Here is an 18310-nt window from a genome sequence, read left to right as displayed (position 1 = left end):
GAAACAAGTTCCCACGATGCTTGTACGCTTGACGCGGGCTGCTAGCTCAGTCGTGGTTGCAAGCGGACAGAAGACATGCTGGTTCTTGGAGAGTCTGAAGAGAAAATTCATTTACTGCTTCAAGATGGCGGTGATGCTGTATGTCATACTGTGCATTCGGAACCTGGTAATGGATTGTGTTGACATTCTGGCCGCCATCCTTTACTTGATTCTCCTGTTTAAATTGTGAAATGAAAATGAAATACACAAACATGACTGCCTCAAAACTGTGTCAGTCCCAGAGCAATAAGAAGAATGGTTTGATATAAACAAGTATAAATGGGGACTTTTTAAGTTTCAAGCAATACTTAGTGACATGCATCCACGAAGTTTGAATAAATAGATACTTTATTCTCTGTAATGCAATGCTACACATAGCTGATTTTCATACCAACCAGCTGGAAAAATAGTCACAATACATTTGTGAAAATAACATGAAGAGGTCAAAACAAAAAATAAACATTAGCAAAATTATTCACAAAATTTAGCAACTGCCTTCAGGCGTTGCAATTAGTATAATAAATATGTATTTCATAAATAACTATAAAATAATAGCTATTTTAATATTTTATATTTTAATAGCTTTTTGTTATATTTTGTTAAATGTTACAACATATCAAAACTGAGTAAATCCCCTCAGCGATTACAATTTATACAATAAATAAATGTAATATAAAATAGTGTCTTGAGATGAGTGACGATTTAGTTTTTTGAGAGTTGAGCTGTCATTTAGCTTAGCCTTTCAGTCTGCTAGCTTAATGCTAATTTCTTATTAGCATCTATGTTGAGGTGATATGACCCTTTAAGCAAGAGATTGACTTACGAGTTTGGTCATGGGAAAAATTAAACATGTATCTCAAGGCACCACTGTATTTTTAACAATGGCATAAACTGTCTATTTTAAACAAGTTCATTATTGCATTTTGTTTGTTTTGTTTAAGTAAACATAAAAATTAAACACACATTTTATAAATATCCAGTGCAGTTAATTCCCATTCATTCCTGCTCATTTCCATGAAAATAATTTACATCACTTAAAAAAATAAAGTATAAATCCATTGCATACAATCATGAAGACGCCCGAAATATTTACAAAAATAGGTGGCTCTTCCCAGCACGAAGGAGGTTCTAAAACAAAACATCCATTCATTTGGTGTTATTTCAAGTAGAACAGAAAGAACAATCACACCAGTTTTACACATAGACATAATCACACGAAGAACAATCCCAATTTATGCTGCCTTGAATGTGGCGCACCTTCTTACATACCAACCGTATGATCAACACGGTTCAGTTGAGGTAGGCTGTGTCCCACTGTTCACTGTTATGCAATCCTGACAAAACCTTAAAGGAAGAGGTAGAAGGACGTTCAGGAGGCGACCACCTGCGACTGCATCCAGTCCAGACTGGCATTGAGGCTGTAAGATACAACAAAGTTGCCTTGTCAATTCACATTTTCAGCTTTTTTAATGACACTTTCATGTCCTGAGACTGACCCCTCGCCAGTCAGGCCGCAGCAGGCCTGCACGTGCCAGTTGTGCGTTGTGATGGCGTCCAGCGTGAGGTGCTGGGAGATCTCAGCCGCCGTCATGGAACCTTTCACGTCCTGTTTGTTGGCCAGCACCAGAATGGCGGCACTCTGCAAGTCCTGCGAGAAACACAAGAAGAAGAAAATGGATGGGAAAATGGATGGATGTTTATGAGAATGATGAGGGGGCTCAAAAATTAATGTATGGAAAATGCCTATGCACCTCGTGTGCGAGCATTCGGTGCAGTTCCTCTTTGGTGAGCCTGAGTCGTCCTGGGTCCGTGCTGTCCACAACGAGGATGACAATCTGAAAAGTGCACCGTCGTCAAAAATATATAATTAGCTCAAGCACATTTGCACACATCCACTGATTGTTATTATCACAGCTCCTGGTTATCAGAAGCAACGATACGATAAGGCCCATAAGGACAGAGAAATGCTTATGTAACCATTCAGGAGAGGACACGCGATCAACACACCTCAGCGTTGGAGTAATAAGAGTACCAGGAGCTCCGAAGACTCGTCTGGCCTCCGATGTCCCACACCAAAAAGTGTGTGTTCCTCACGGTGATCTCCTCTACGTTGCTGCCCACCGTCGGTGATGTGTGAACGGCTTCCTTTGTCAGACTAGAAGTGAATAACAGTATGAGCGACAGGTCAAGAAAATGTGGTGTTTTGTAAATAAGGTGACGTCACTTACAACTGGTAAAGGATGGTCGTCTTGCCTGCGTTGTCCAGACCAACAATGAGGACTTTGTGCTCTGGAAAATGTTTTGATATTACTTCAGTTTAAAAGGCACTAAAATTGTGAGGAATTCAGTATACTCTTCAACTTGGAAATGTAACAATAATTATCATGGCACAGTATTACATTAATCTGCGGATAGTGAGAGCACAGCAATATACTGTACATGGGTAGGTTTTAATATAAATAAGACTACAATATAAAAAGAGTATGATTGCAAAAGTAAATGTTACATGTGACTTTATTGATATATCATTAACCACAAATAGTAGCTAACAACTTTGTGAAGCCATCTTGATTGTATGACCTTCATTTAACAAATGAATTTCAGCGTTCACTTTTAGTAACTACATCTCTTAAAAATAGCAATACAGCACTTGCATTATGACACTGATCAGTGTAAGTACATGACACTGTTGGCCAGGTGGTTACAGAATAACTAATTTCAAGATGTTATTCTATTTTTGTGGAGGTGGAAATTGAAGAGTAAATTATTCTTACCCCTGTTCCCAAACACAGTCATCATCTTAGTGAGGAAGAAGCCCATGTCCAACTGGTGTGTAAGAAGAAGGAAAGGAATGAACAAATCCGCACGATCAAGTATCCTGGTAGTAGATGAAGTGAACTGTCAACTGAACTCTCCTCTGAAAACCATGAGTCTTTATTTCACAATAGGAAAACGGAACTGAAACGCCCTCAACACTTGAATTTCCCACCCAGGCTCGTGACGCATGAACTCACCTCCCAAAATGTTGCCAAATCAAGTTGTGTATTTGAAGCCACATTACAGTAATGACTTTCCACGAAGTAATTAATTTTATTTCAGTCCTGGCTTCACGCAGGGAATTTTTTGGGTCATTTTTGTACGTACCAGTAGATAACATAACGTTTTCGTGAAATCGGTTCTAGCGTCTCAGGCGATAAAGACGAAAAATATATATTTTTCAGTCTCCCTGTTCCATTGAGGGAGACCAATAAACACTAAAAGAATAAAATGTTTTATTTATTATTTAGTAGTAAAAATTGGACGTAAACGCAGACGTCTGAGGAAGGAACAAGCTGATGCTACGTTCCAAACGGTGGATTCTTCAGTCGAGTAGAAAATATGCAGTTGAATATTACGAGAGTGTGTAATTCTTAGTTCATATTAACTTTCTATATTCATTTCATTTATTACATTGATTACTTTTAATGGCGACGTGAAACAAGCTTCATTTTTGACTGTTTTGACGGCCACAATGTTCTCTCGAATGGAGCGAGATGATGACGCATCCAGTGACGCACGGGGCATGTCCATATAAGGGCAAGTGGCTTTTTGTTTCCGCGTTCTTTCCGATTCAAGAAGTGAAATAAGGAAAGTCAGCAATAATACATTAGAGCGGATAAAGAAACTAATTATGGGCTAAAGTCGAATGAGTACTGATTAATTTGTAAGAAATGTAACCCGGAACACCTAAAGATTGACCCGACCATTCTGCGTTTTTATGACTTCGGCATAGAAACCTTATAGCTATCCTTGAGGAACCTTTAAGATGCTAAAAGTAATTAAAAGTGTATTAATTAGAGTGAATCCTCAGTGGGTTACTGAAGGGGCATTTTAGCTGACTCCGCTGACCTTGATAACCGTATTACTGGGACCTATAACACTTTAAAAAAACGACACAGTGGCATTTTCTGCTTACATTTTTAATTAAAATACGAATTTATCCACAGATTAAAAATGAAAGGCAGAAAAAGCAAAAAAAAAAAAAAAAGATGCAGCTACAATCAGGCACCAATGATACATATTATGTCATATATTAGCTCTCTTTTTTTTTTTTAAACAATTGCGATAACGCAACAATAACATTATTCAATATTCATTTATCCAACTGAAGAAAGGAAGGGGGAGCGGTTAATGTTTAAAGCCTCTCACAATCTCACATATGGAGCTTAAAAAAGAAGATTAGGTGGTGGGGGTGGGGGAGGGGGAATACACACAAATTGAGTGGCTGTGATTTTAAGCAACTATATCTGAGCATAAATAACACAAAAAAAAAGCCAAATGTGTTGGACCTAGAGATAGAGACAACATGTGGCCTGCAAAGAAGGAGTGTAAGAGTTAAGACGGCAGCAGCGCTGTTGGCGGACATGGCTTGGTGAAACGTTCCGGCACTTGGGATTGTGGGAGATTTTTGGCAGGATGGTGGGCTCGGGGTGCAAGAGCAGCACACTGAAAGCTACAATGGAGGAGAAAACTGTGTCCATAAAAAATATCGAACATATAGCGAATTGTCCACCTGCTTTTAAGGTCCGGGTGATAAGAAGTGGACTTTTAAAAAGGGACAGTGTGGAGGACCCTGACACTGTACACTGGGGGAGTATACTGGAGTGGGGTGGTGATATAGACCCTGTTTAAGACTTTGGAGGACAGACGTGACGACGTCCTCACATTCTACTGAAACTTGACGGAGATGACAATCATAGCAAGTGGTGTCCTCGTGCCGTCTGGTGACATTCATGCAGTATTGATGTGGAAAAGCAAAGTACAGGAATCCCCCACTATTTGCAAAATAATCAAATAGTGGGGGATTACTGTATTGTCGGATGTAAACATTTGTCGTCTCCTCCTCTTGTGTCCCCTCAGCGGATGTACACGTCCCTGCCCCAGTCATCCTGGTTCTTGTTGCGGCTTTTGTTGGCCACCGTGTCCAGCGGCTCCTGGCAGTAGCGCTCCCTCAGCTTGGCCCGCCCGTGCTTCTGCTGCCCGCCGTGACTGGGCGCCGGCGGCTGGTTCAGGTTCTCCTGGTCCGGCTCGGCTCCCTCGTCCTCCCAGGACGCCTGTCGCCCGTGGTGCTGCGCCAAGTGGAGGCGGCTGCCCCCTCCGCCACCGCCGCCTCCCTCGCGGTAAGGCTCAGGCTCCTCATAGGGGTCGGTCTCAATGTCCATGCAGGAGTCTCCGGCCTCGGTGTACGCCGAGTCCCGGCTGCCCTGCGTCTCCGAGTCAAAGGTGTCTTGCCGGGAAAGGCCGCGGCTGCTGCCCCCTCGGAGTTGGCCGCGGGAGGAGCACAGGTACTGCTGTTGCTGATGTTGTTGCTGAGGTTTTCCCCCTAGGTTGCCGTGGTATTCGCTCCCGCCGCACTCCGTGCCCTCACGCTTGGGGGGCTCGCTGTGCACCAGGTTGGACCCCTGCGGCGAGTCAGAGGCGAGCCACGTGCACAGTGACCATGCAGAGACAAACAGTGTGAGCGGTTAGTCAAGGGGAACACTACTCTATACAATACTATGAATGTACTAAGATAAATTGTACTATCGAACAAAATTTGCAGGTTAAAGTGCTGGTGTAAACATGCTCAAAACGTCCATAAAAATATGCACAAAAGTGGTCAAATCAAAACACACCCAAGCTGTTAATCGACGCAACTGTGCCACCCTCTGGCTCAATGAGATCATGGCAACAAACAACAGATAAGACCCTTTTTGACTCAAAATGCAAAAAAATAAATAAATAAAAAATTCTACCTTTGGGTGGTAATTTTGTGGGGATCTTTGCTTTTCAAATATTACTTTATTCTTATTATTTATCAGGAGAACATGGATTAATTTGTCATTTTTTCCCTAAAATTGGTCAATTAAAATGTATTAATTTAGTTTTTTTAATTCCATTGCTCTCAAATGGTTTGGTTTCTTACAATTAAAAAAAGCAATCACATTTTTAAAATGGTTAACATTTTGTCAAATAATTGATTATCTGTCAATTTTCTATACTGCTCATCCCATTTTTAATTATGAGTACATCAATTACAAGTATTACAATTCAAAATGTGAATTTTGACGTTATAAATTTTTCGTACACATTTGAACTTTGACCTGGCCCATCTGTCTGTTTCAAAAATCGAATGTCACCGTCAAGCACCTAAATTTGCCCAGGGCCTGATGGACTTTTTTCATAGCCAATAGATCAATCAACCAGGCAAGTGTTAGATGCATAATCAAACTGCACTTTTGGATTAGTTTTTTTTTGTTGATGTTAAAAGGCATATTAGTGGCAGCCGAGACCAAACCGGGCGCCTTTTCCGAATGAAGAGGAGGCAGGCATGACTTGCTGTTTTCAGGGGCGGCGCCATGGCAACAACGGGGGAGGACAGCGAACTGGAGAGCGGCTGGCGGAGGAAGGAGGCCACCGAGGTGACTAAACGAGGGCAGGGGATTTGGCTCTTATTGCAAAGAGAAAGAGGAGGGAGGCGGAGTCTTCTGAGTTTCTCCGGATTTCCACTTTAGGTGAGGTGGTCTTAATTTAGCAGGTCACGTGTGTGTATGTGTGTGAGTGTTTTTTTTTTGTTTTTTGTTTTTAGGGGGGTTGTTTTTGTTTTTCTGACGAGTTCCTCCTCCCACGTTCAGGTGGCTACAGAGTCTGGGTGCTGGACTGACTTTAGAGGGCGTGCTCGTCCTCTTTGCTCTCCGCGGCGACGTGGCCGTCCATGTCGGGCCACAGATCCATATTCCTGCGCAGCGAGGTGAGCACCTGTACCTGCAGGTTGGACACGGGCTCGGGCGAAGCGGCCAGCGCCGCTGTGGCCATGGTGCGGTTGAGCAGCGGATTGGGCGGGTTGCTGCTGGGCGGGTGCGTGGCCTTCCAGTAGGCCTCCAGGTAGTCAGCCAGGTGCTCGCAGGCGTCCTCCAGCTGGTTCTCGTCCAGAATAATGTCAAACAGTTCCTGCGTGTGGACGAGATGCCAACATTGCATTAGGGGTAAATATTAGTCAAAAAAAGTGTCCAAAATGAAGACTTACAGGGGGGCACTGAGCCAACTTATCGGCCGCCACCATCTGCACGTTGAGGTGTTTGGCTTGGGACTTGCCCCTGGATTTGATGAGCCTCTGCAGAACCTGGAAACCATTTACCACCCCCCAAAAATGGTGAACATTTTGAAAATATTCAAAGACTCAACGAAGGACAAATATGAGACGATATTTAAAATGGACACACACTATCCAATGAAAAGCTCACCCAAAATTTGTAAAACCTTTTTAAAAAACACTTTTAATTTTTATTTGATTGGTGAGCAGTTTTCGCCATATTCAATATACAAAATGGCGTTGGTGACAACTGGTCACTCTGACTGGTTGTTAGCTAGCATATCAGAAAGGGGAAGTGACGAAAGAAAATAAGCTTTGCTAAATGTTATTTACTTTTATTTTTTTACTTTTTTTTTTTTCAATAAACATTTGAAACCACTTTTAATTTTGATTCGATCGGCAAGCGGTTTTCTCCAGGTTCAATATAGCACACAAAATGGTGTCAGTGACATTTGATCACTCTGATTGGCTGTTAGCTAGCGAATCAGAAAGGGGAAGTGACCAAAGCAAAGAAAATCTTTATCTTATCTAGTCAATATAGATTAGCTATATGTTGCCATTTACTACTTCCTGCTTTTTTTTAATGAGAAAATTGCACTTCATCGTATTATAGAAATATTACTATCTGGTGCTACTACTTGTGGTTCACTACAGAAAAAAAGTACTTCTACCACTGACCTTAGGTGATGCTATCTTGATGTAGACAATGATGGGAGCCAGAGAGGTCTTGGCCAGCTGAGACGGGTGGTTGATGGTGTCGGCGTCCAGGGCCACCAACTGCAGTGTGCGGGCCAGCTCGAAGATGCGCTCGATCTCGCTCTGAACCTCAGCTACGCGCCGTCCGGCAAACACACGAGAGGAAGCGGTGAGTCGACGACAAGCAACACTCCGAGCTGATCGTTTGTTCGAACTGCTAGGGTTAGTTTTGCGATCATGCACGAAAAAAACCCAGCGTGAACTGGCTCAGATCACACGTTCGGTTCCATTTATGCACAGCTAAATGGAACGGGGCAGAGCATTCTCATTCTGTCGCCTCCCAAACATTGAAGGACGTTGCTTTTCTCTTTAAAAAATAAAAATAATTAGGACAGAAGGGGGCACTTGAGGAATGAGATGCCACACATTCTCATTAACATGACAGAAGCCAAAGGGGGAAAAAAAAAAGTTGAAGATTAATGTTTTTTGGGCTAACGGGTACTGTCTTCACAAGGGGCGTCGGCATGCTAAAGCCTATCCCAGCCCGTCTTCGGACACAAGGCGGGGTACACCCTAAACTGGTTGCTAGCCAATCGTATGGCACGCACAGACGAACACCCATTCACATCTAGGGACAATTTAGAGTGTTCCGTGAACCTGCCGTGCGTGTTTTGGCAATGTGGGAGGAAACCGGAATACCCGGAGAAAACCCACGCAGGCACGGGGAGAACATGCAAACTCCACACAGGAAGGCCGGAGCCGGGATCGAACCCTGGACCCCTGCTCTGTCAGGCGGACGTGCTAACCAGTCGACCACCGTGCCGCCGTAATATATGAAATTATTTACACCTTGGACATGGCTTGGAACAATATGGGGATGAACATAAGCGTATGAGTCCCGTGATTGTCGGGCGATCCAAACCGCGCTGTGCTAAACTGAAGGGTATCGCCATACTTGGTGGAAATGTGGTTAATGTTGCCATCAAGCGTGGCGCCCTCGCTATTTGAAGAGCTATTGAGGCCGGAAGTGGAGGCAAGGTTTCCATTAACCTCCGTGCACACACACACTCACACACACATAGTCATTGGTTGCAAAGTGAGAAGCTTGCCCCCCCCCACCCCGAACTTCCCACAGTAGCTCCATGAGGACCATCTAAAGTGCCTCCACCCTCACACAAGGTGGAGAGCAGCATGCGAGTATCAGTTTGCCACTCCGGTTTGGCTCCCGCTCGAAGAGAGCAGCTCGCGGCCCTTCTGCCCTCCCACGGAAACGCTTTTTGGTTTCATAACACTTTTTTTTTTTTTTTGGTTTTTTTTTTTTTTTGGTTTTTTTTTTTTTTTGGTTTTTTTTTTTTTTTGGTTTTTTTGTTTTTTTTTAAGGGGGGGTAGTCTTTATTGGAAGCTACAGGCTGTCACACAGAAAAGTATGAGGAGCAGCAGACAAGGCAAGCAGACGGGCAAAATCAAGTGTGGAGGATGGGTGAGAGTCAGGAGGAAAAGGGGGAGAAGGTGGGCAGAGGGGGTAGGGTGGGGGTGGAGGGTGAATACATACCCAGTACATCTGATTCAAGAGAAGGGTGGAAGAGGAGGGAAGAAGATGATGAGGAAGGTGGGCCAAAGGAGGAGGAAGAGGAAACATGGGCGAAGAAGGGCAGAGAGACAGGATGAAAAGAAGTCAGACTCAGGAAGTTGGGAAGAAAATTAACGATGAACAATTTTGTCAGGTTTTGATTCATGGTCCCCGAGTACTTGAAGTCTACTTGTAATCCTCGAAGTATTTACTTCACAAGTAGGTTTAAGGATACTTATGATTATGTTCATTTCTCAATCATTTTCCAGGGTGAATTGGACCCGGCGTGACGCCTGATAGAGCCAACACAAACACAAACTCTGAAGAAAAAAAAAAGGCAAGAGACACAATACTGAGCCTACCAAACCGGACCCCCCTCCTACAAATTCTCCCTGGATGATTATGAACAAAACTGTCGGAGTCTAACCCTCACTGGAAATCCGACTTAATGCTTGACAAAATGGACCAATGTCTGAGAAACGTGAACAGAATCCAGTACCCCATTCCAAGTTCTACAACTGGAGCAAACACTGCCCTGAATAGATCTTGCCAGGGAGGTTCTCCTGACTCGAATGTAATTGAACAAAGTGGTATGATGACGACAAAAATGACAATGGTGTGTGTTTTGTGGGCTTACCCAGGCTGGAACGGGTGCTGGAGCGCTCGATGATGGTGTGTTTGCTGGGGTTATTGAGGACCGAGCGCTTGGCCAGCGAGATGTCCGCCGTCACTCGTGTGATGGATATCCTGCGACAGAGGGGAGGTCGTCGGTTGGTTTTGGGGGAGGGGAAAAAAAAAAAAAAGCAGCGCTGAGGACGGACCACTTACCTTCCCTCGAACTTGTGTTTCAGGAAATCAAAGAGAGCTTTCTGCATCATGTCAGTCACCTGCAAGCGCAGACGGCGATATGGACATTGTCGGAGAGATACGGACAAAAGTATTGGGACGTACTCACGTCGCATCCACAAGTCTCAACCACGAATTGGAACACATGGTTTGCTACACTTGTGCACGTATGTGGACAAAAATAATTGCACATGTGGCCCTTCCATCGACAAGATGTGACAAGTGGAGTTTGTCCCAAATTATTCTTGAGCGATGGAAGCTTCCAATCTTTCGGGAAGATTTTCTTTTGATACAATGACCATGAATGAAACGCCCGAGCCTTTTCTTAGCTGAGCTTGAATTTCTCAAATCGGCTCTTCCGCGATGGTGTATGGAAATGAAGCGTCCCGTGAGTGAGCTCACCTCGTAGCCTTTGAGCGAGGGGCCCACCAGGATGATGGGTCTCATGGAAGGAACCACGTCATAGGGAGGCACGTGCTCCATCTGTGAGAAGGGACGCGCATCTTTTAACCCTTTCAGGGACAGCGGTGACGACAGCGGACAGTTATTCAAATTCTCTTATATTCATTTATCTTAATGTCACAGTTGTGCATCAACCACTACAACGGGCCCTTATGTGTGTTGCCATCCATTGCCATTATTATTTTTTTTTTCCATGCCAAAAACTTGGAGAAAAAAATCCTGATGTAGGTTCTCATTATTTGTGCATGAAAGGGTTAATACACACATAAAAGGACACACGTCCTGAGAGCATCCAAATCGATACACAGTACACTTCTCTCATGATTGACTGACTACCGTGAAATACTTTCACCCACATTACAGGAACTACTATTCCTCTGTTTGCTTTCTCTCACTTAATTAACGTCTGTGTAATCATGCCCAGAGTACCGGGGGGAGCTGGCTTTTTACACTCGCTCGCCAAAACATTAAGTAGGTCTGCTGAAATGGAGGTGGTCCTATATTAAGGACGGACTTGAAAAAAAAAAATCATGTTCAGATATTTTTTTAGTATTTAGTGTTTCACTTTAATTCAAAAATTCTGCATTTATTGTCAGCGTATTTATGAGCCATTCGGTGAAAATGAGTGGAAATGGAAGATTTAGTTGGCAAGTCGATTTATGGTATCCACTCCGAAATTTTCTGCTTATGCCGACAAGATTTTAAGTTTGGGGCCACGATGCAGAACATAATTGGACTTAACACGGTCGGCAGCCACCGTTCACACCCACAGACAATTTCCTGTCTTCAATTAATCTACCATGCATATTTTTGCAATGTCGACGTAAGCTGAAGCACCCGCAGAAAACCCACGCACGCACGGGGGGGAGAACATGCAAACTCCACGCAGGAAGGTTGGACCCGAGATTCAAACCCCCCCAACTCATAACCGAGGTACTACTAAACACTTTTCACCGCGGCACCAATACTTGTAAGTAGCCATATTATTATAGTTAAACCTCCTCCACTGGTCGTGAATCTCAATGAATTGCGCGGGTGTACCCGAGGGTGAAAAAAAAAAAGTATATATAAGCATGTTTGCACTCTGTGTTGAAGCAAAGAGGGAAAACAAAGAAGAAAAAAAAAGGGTACATTGAGCCTATGCGATACCCACGCATAGATGAGCCATGCTTTAAGCTTATTCTTAAATTGTGACTCACGACACGTATGATTCATCCATATAAGCGCTTTCGCTCTTCAAAGGTCCCCCCCGCCCTCCACCCCTCCACCCCCCAGCCTCAACGCAGCACTGGGGTGAAAACAGTCACATCGCGACGGCAGGAAATCTGTATTTCTCAACACGCCTTCCTCTTTGTATTGTAAGGCATTTACATGATACTACATTACATTGCATAAATCTCTTTCGGCCTCATCCGCCATCCACACGGGCTATAAATACATATTTTAAAAGGCTCCTAATGGCTCTCGTCTGCGCGGGGCCCGGCGCTGGAGTGGTGTGCATAACGGCGGTGTATTAATAGTGTTAGCACAGTGCACACTGGACTGCGCGGTGTCATGTACGGTGTACAGTAACGCGGTTCGCCCTGCCGGCGCGTTTACACGCATTTCGACTCCAGTGATCCGCTTTGGCATAGAAAGCCAAGCTTTCAAAATATCTGTTCTGTTATCACTGGACACGAAATTGATGACTACAGTATGTGTGTACAGTTTTATGCATCTCAGATATGCTAATCATTAGCCCAGGATGATCCCAAATATATGATGTACGATATAGTAATTATGATTTTTAGATAAAGTCGATGAAGTGAAAATTTTGAAGGGACGTTTTTATTAATGCTTACAAGCTCGATCTCATTTCCCACATGCTCTGGCCACCTAAAAATGTTAATACCGAGATATTTCCGTCTTGTGATTATGTTCAAACAGATCTGCCCGCGGGGCCTCCGTCTTCCACTTTCGTCACAAATGGAGATGAAGGCGTGTCGGGGGCGCATCAATCGACGTGCACCTGCGGCGTCGCCATGGCGGCGAGGGGTTTTGAGGATTGGCAGGGGATGCGTTTGAATGCATATTTGGCTGCGTTGGGATTGGGAAACACTCGCATCTCCACAGAGCGAGTTTCTCATTTTGTTGTTACGATTTGAACATATGCACCTTGAAAAGTAGCACAACCGATGGTCATTAGAAAAGCAATCTCACATTGTGCTGATATTGAAAATATTTTCCATTTCTGGGGTAGCGTTTCATTTGATGCATGCAGTTGTTTGAGCTTTTATTATCCTCAGCATCATGTACTGTATGCTCATTTCTGTTTATGGAGTTGCATACTATATGCTAGCCAAGTTTGGTTAATGTGTTTTGTACGTTTCAGTTTCACGATACAAACTTTTATTCTCTTTTGTTCTAAGTGATGCTGCTGTATGTGTGTAGCAGTTGTTTGAAGAGCATCAATGCTAATTTCTGTTAGCCATCTTATGGCATTTTGCATTATGTTAGCATTAAGGAATATATCCCCCACGATAAACTGGGCTTCACTGTTTATTGATTAGGGAGTGAGAATGAGGAATTGATTCCAAACACCGCCTTTGACTTTCAATAGGGGCAATGCTACAAAAAAAAAAAAAAAAAAAAAGTCCCCTTATTTTGAATCTTATGATAAGAATGAAGACGTTAGTTTGGTTAAGAAAGGAAAAGCGCACTCACCGACTTCTGTTTCTGTTTAGCCGGACCGCCTATGGGAGCATTCCACAGAACATGCACAGAGAAGACACACAAAACACACACGCAATGGTTAGTCATTAACAGGTTAGCATTGAGGAAGGGGGGTGGGGTGGAGGGGGGTGTACCACCATCGGAGGTACAGTTTACAGCGCCTTCCTATTCGAGTTTCAGGCAGCTGTGAGGTGTTAGTGGAGGCATCTTGGAAGAGTTATGGGCAGAGGGGCAGTGGGGCAAATGCAGGCAGGTGGGAGGAGGAAGGGAGGGAGGGGTGTTGGCGAAGGCGAGAAGCATCCAGGACGCCCCCCCACCCCACCCCATCCCTCTCCCTAAATCCCAAACTCCAGTCCCATCACTTCCTAGTGTTACCTTCTTAAAGAAAGGCAGCCGGTGCGTGTTGGCCTGAGGCGAGGTCACGCTGCCAGACATGCCCTTGGGGGAACGAGGGTCCCCCTGCGACTCAGGGAGCTCCTCGGCATCCAGGTCCAGGGGGTCAACATCATAGGTCACAGTGGGCATGTCCACGTGCGCTGATTGGTAAGGGCGGGGTGGTGAGGCAGTGGGGTTGTTGGTGGTGAGGGCGCAGAGTAAAATGAGCGAAAGACCAGAGACAGTGACAGAAATAAGGAAAAAAAAGGGTGGGAAGATAGAAGACGAGAGATGAGATGTGAGAAGCATCAGAACGGAAGCACCAAAGGAAAGACAAAAGGAGATGACAGTGAATGAAGGAAATGTCGGATTGTCGCGAGAAAACGCAGTGCCGCATGAAAGCTGAGAAGAAGGGAATCAATTGAGGACAACAAGACTCCCGGACACCGGAGAGACCGAAAGTCAAAGTTATTTCGAGTAATTTGTTCATGTGATGGCGTTGAATAGAAATAAACAATTCCTTGTTCACGGGTTTCGAAAAGCCTGAATGCCGAATAGAATCTCGGCTTGTGGAATTTTGGCTGCTCGGGCTGAGGAGGCATTTTAATGGTTAGCTTCTTGCGGTAAAATGAAGCCTTTTTTTTTTTTTTTACTAGAAACTTTCACTAGTTTGGTTTGGATTTGAACGACTCAAGTGTCCGATCAAATAATGGATGAACACATCGAGGTAGTTGGTCGTTTGTTGAATGCGGTACAATGAGTAGGGCTCATTGTACCGCAACCATGATACATTTGTGATGTTGTGAGAGCCAGTCAGCCAGAGTCAGTCATCTGTTGAGCGATTGTGCCTCTATAATTTGCGAGAACAAGATGGAAATAGTCCAATTTCTTTGCCGCGATTATGCCCGACAAAAATGTGTCCGTATCAAGATTTAAAAATCCCACAGATGATTGTGCGTCGGTGTGAAAGCCTGTCTGAGAACTCACACTATGAAATGAGAACCAACTGATGTGGCAACAAAACGGCAGAGGAAAGCCTTAATTCAAGCAACAAAAGCTGAGTGACGTGAGCGGAAAACGGAGACAGAAAGGAGGAAGTTATCGAGGAATGGGCTGGGGTCTTTGTTTTCAGGAACTCGTGATTTAACACGGGCTGGGAAGATCGGTTTTGAGACAGAACCCCCCCTACAGCTCATGAACCGCTGAGTCCACTGACCGATGCTCCGAGTGTCCAATCGGTCTCTTCAGATGAAAATGTACACATTATCTTGACCTCACCTGTGCCGGGTGGGGTGGGCCTGCGCGTTCCCGTGGCGACATCCAGGCTGGAGCTTCCTCCGGATTTACTAAGACACCACAAAATAGAGATGTTAGCTTTGGCAAGCCTGGAGTTTAGAAAGACAGGCAAGTTCGAGTTTCGAGTCGCGTTGCCTTTCGGTGTAGTACCGCCTTTTGCCGTTATTGGGTGGAAAGTCTCACTGGGGCTTTAGCCTGACATGGCGGCTTTTGAGCACCTTATAGCAGCCAACTGAGGATTTATGTGGATATATTTTAGCAATGTGCAGGCGTTTGATTGATAAAAAAAGACGCTATATATACGCACACGCACACGCACACACACACACACACACACACACACACACACACACAAAAAAATGGTACACACGTATCTTTTGGAACCAAAGCTATGATAACCAGCTAGCAAGCTTGTTGCTAGCTTGAAATCCTCGCGATAGCTAATTTTTACCCCTGAATAGAAACCTTGACCCAATGTGCTGGGGACAAATCCTCACCGCAATGTGCTTGGTATAAATAACCCAGCATTAGCTTGGTCTCTTTTAACCAATGCTATGATAACCAGCTAACCAATTTGTTGCTAGCTTGAAATCATGGCTATAGCTAATTTTTACCCCTGGATAAAAAATCTTGACCCAATGTGCTGGATCAAATCCTCACCGCAATGTGCTTGGTATAAATAACCCAGCATTGGCTCGATCTCTTTTGGACCCAGCGTTGGGTTAGCCATTTCGCTTTGGTTTACTTTTAACCAGTTTTTAGTGTGTAGCATCCATTTTCTAGGTCCTAGTTGTGGCATTTGATTGACAGTTAACATTTGAAGGGGGGCATCTTCCCAGCATTTGAGAGAAGATAGATCGGCTTGATTTTTCAACATTTTAAAGCCCTATTTTTGATTTTTTGGGTGGGTTATCGTTTCTTCTATTTTTCCTAATGCCGACCTGGAGCTGAGTCGGTTCTGCCTCATCCTCTGCTCCTGTAGAAGCCGAGTGTTCTCCAGCTTGACCGGGCTGGGGATAAAGCCCACCTCGCAGCCTTCCTTCACCAGACGCCCGATCCACCAATCGTTGTTGTATTTCTGTGTGCGTTAAAAAAAAAAAACGACAACCAGGCATTACTAGACGATCAGCGAGCACAGGGTAGCGCAAACAAACCTCTTTGATGTGTAGGAAGTCTTTGGCTTCGAAGGATATGGCCATGCCCTGCACAGGAACGTCGTCGCTGGGGCCCGGGTTGTAGCCCACGTTTGTCCGCACCGCAAACGCAACTGGTTTGGTCTGGACAAAAAGCAAAATAAAAATTGGGTTCAACATTGGCACAAACATATGGCAAAAGTACTCAGTAAAAAGTCAAGCGGACCACCGACCTTTGCTTTCTCGAGCGTGGCGAGGGCCTGCCTGTCGGCTTCCTTCCTCAGGGCCTCGGGATCCTCCTCCAGGGACACGTCGGAGTCCGACGGCCGGCTCGTGTAGGAGTCGGCCGAGCCCTGACGCGCAAGCAGAAGAGCGTGAGGGATGTTCCGTGCGCTCTTTTGCGGTTTGGCCATCTTTTCCAATTTCCTGCCTCCGTGTATATCGTGATCACGACGCGGGCCGACATCGTCTTTCATATTACTGTAAGAACTGAAAGCTGACTCACTGTAATTTGAGGCGCTTTGGCCACGCAAACAAAAGGGAGAGTCAGCCATGCGGATAAGCCATCAGGTACACAGCACTGCTACACACAAACTGTACACACGTCATGGACTAAAGGACGGGACGCTTCATTAGGTATCCCTCCACACTCCGATGAGAGCCAATACAAGAGCTGGATCAAGAAAGCAAACAGTTTGAGGTATTAATGAAACCAAATTATAAAAAAAAAAAAAAAAACACCTCTCAGTATTATGAAGTGCAACACAATTTATGAATTGGTTCGGTTTTTTTTTTTTGGGGCTCCTGTTGATACTTATTATGTACTGTAAAAATAGATACATTCTACTTGTATTAGTCTAATTAGTGAAGTGGTTCCGTTTAATTATTTGACTTGTATTTTGGGACACAGCGGGTTTAGGGAGGCCAAATTTAAGAAATTTTAAGACTCGTTGGAGGACATTTAGCACCTCTCATTCAATAGAAGAGAGTGGGTGCAATGGGCACATGATTACATCGCAACATTTTTCAAACATTTTGTTGTACGGGTATATAAAATGAGTACGAATATATATATTTTTTTACAGTGACTGCAGTTTGCAGCCCGCAGCAGTTATTCATGTCAATGACGAGCGTTTGTAAACTTTTTGACACGGCTCGTGTATCGGACTCTGCAAGTGTACCTAATAAAGTGTCCAGTGAGTGCATATTTTTCATGCGGGGTAACTTGACTCCCCTCCACTAACCATAACGTAGATGCCTGCCCCATGTCGACCCACTTTTGCAGCGTGAACTGCAATGATGGAGTGTTTAAGAGTCCAATTTATATAACCATCTCTCATTGTTTTTCTTTTTCTTTTTTTGAATTTGAGCCCCCCCAGTGCTTTGTAGGTGGTGCTGACAAGAGCGCCAACAGCTGAGTGCGCCAAGCAGAACAAGTGAGTCATGAGGTGTGGGCCTCCAAAATAGAGGTGATAGAGCGCAAAAGATGACACAAGCCAGATGTAACCGCAATGGACAAATTCCCTGCCGGCAAGTCAACTGCACGTGTCAGATTTGAAACGGCCTCGTCCATGAGTTATAATTGGACAATTAAATCCGCTAAGTAGCGGGACCAAGAACCCATGTTGGAGGGGACAAAAGAGAGATAGCACTGTATTAAAACAGAAATGACCGTAATTACTGGTGACCCAAAAGTCATACAAACAGTCAAGTTTATGTCTTTACATTCTTTTGTATTGTTTTATGAATGATTTTAGAAATACATTTTCCAATATAATACAATTTTACTTTATCAAAAACATGGACCCCCCCCCCCGACACCCCCACCCCTAAAAAAAGTGTGAGTGAGGCTAGAATGAATTAATAGCATTTCAATTATTTCTGTACGTTTGTGTCATGAGTGTGTGGCATGAGTGTAAAAGCATTATTATTATTATTATTATTATTATTATTATTATTATTATTATGAATGGGATCGGAGTCCAAATGTGTTATTCTACTTTGAGGATTACATTGCTGGATGCTTCAGGGATGCTGTAGGAGGTTTGGGTGTGAGGAGTACTTTTGAAC

General features: G+C 44.2%; 2 protein-coding genes and 2 long non-coding RNA genes across 11 annotated transcripts in view; 2 read left to right on the top strand and 2 right to left on the bottom strand.

Annotated features, from left to right (window-relative positions):
* Nucleotides 1–948: 948 nt before the first annotated feature.
* Nucleotides 949–2988, bottom strand: arl5c (ADP-ribosylation factor-like 5C). Its single transcript, XM_019875775.1, has 6 exons — nt 2814–2988; nt 2268–2328; nt 2047–2194; nt 1791–1874; nt 1536–1687; nt 949–1457 (listed from the first exon to the last, which is right to left on the bottom strand). The coding sequence occupies exons 1-6, from the start codon at nt 2857–2859 to the stop codon at nt 1409–1411; spliced, it is 540 nt and encodes a 179-aa protein (XP_019731334.1). The 5' UTR covers nt 2860–2988; the 3' UTR covers nt 949–1408.
* Nucleotides 2989–4913: 1925 nt separating this feature from the next.
* Nucleotides 4914–18310, bottom strand: part of cacnb1 (calcium channel, voltage-dependent, beta 1 subunit) — a 25084-nt gene continuing 11687 nt past the window's right edge. For 2 of the 8 annotated variants that reach the window (XM_019875746.1, XM_019875750.1), the window contains 13 exons: nt 16474–16593; nt 16262–16384; nt 16049–16185; nt 15090–15157; nt 13812–13972; nt 10665–10745; nt 10245–10303; nt 10054–10163; nt 9399–9407; nt 7829–7980; nt 7085–7180; nt 6823–7008; nt 4914–5480 (listed from right to left, as the gene is read on the bottom strand). In XM_019875746.1, coding sequence (XP_019731305.1) covers nt 4935–5480; nt 6823–7008; nt 7085–7180; nt 7829–7980; nt 9399–9407; nt 10054–10163; nt 10245–10303; nt 10665–10745; nt 13812–13972; nt 15090–15157; nt 16049–16185; nt 16262–16384; nt 16474–16593 — 1848 coding nt within the window. In that variant the 3' untranslated portion in view covers nt 4914–4934. Of the gene's footprint in view, nt 5481–6695; nt 7009–7084; nt 7181–7828; nt 7981–9398; nt 9408–10053; nt 10164–10244; nt 10304–10664; nt 10746–13427; nt 13457–13811; nt 13973–15089; nt 15158–16048; nt 16186–16261; nt 16385–16473; nt 16594–18310 lie in introns of those variants that run through there. The other 6 variants (XM_019875748.1, XM_019875747.1, XM_019875749.1 and 3 more) reach the window with 6 other exon arrangements.
* LOC109519333 (uncharacterized) lies at nt 6497–7940 on the top strand. The gene is made up of 3 exons (XR_002168927.1): nt 6497–6572; nt 6693–6808; nt 7854–7940. It is a non-coding gene; the product is annotated as an uncharacterized LOC109519333 (long non-coding RNA).
* LOC109519334 (uncharacterized) lies at nt 7936–9752 on the top strand. The gene is made up of 2 exons (XR_002168928.1): nt 7936–8015; nt 9686–9752. It is a non-coding gene; the product is annotated as an uncharacterized LOC109519334 (long non-coding RNA).

This window comes from Hippocampus comes, unplaced genomic scaffold (assembly GCF_001891065.2).
Source record: "Hippocampus comes isolate QL1 unplaced genomic scaffold, H_comes_QL1_v1.1 scaffold93, whole genome shotgun sequence".
NCBI lineage: Eukaryota > Metazoa > Chordata > Actinopteri > Syngnathiformes > Syngnathidae > Hippocampus > Hippocampus comes.
The sequence above is the reverse complement of the archived record's forward strand: the minus strand, read 5'-3'. Positions and strand labels throughout refer to the sequence as shown.

What these genes read in the sequence shown, in the direction of transcription:
- arl5c (XM_019875775.1), bottom strand. Translation starts at nt 2,859, where the DNA reads ATGGGCTTCTTCCTCACTAAGATGATGACTGTGTTTGGGAACAGGG. An exon ending in GACTGTGTTTGGGAACAGGG is followed by an intron (nt 2,329 to 2,813) that starts GTAAGAATAATT and finishes AACATTTTCCAG; the next exon opens with AGCACAAAGTCCTCATTGTT. An exon ending in CTTATTACTCCAACGCTGAG is followed by an intron (nt 1,875 to 2,046) that starts GTGTGTTGATCG and finishes TGCACTTTTCAG; the next exon opens with ATTGTCATCCTCGTTGTGGA.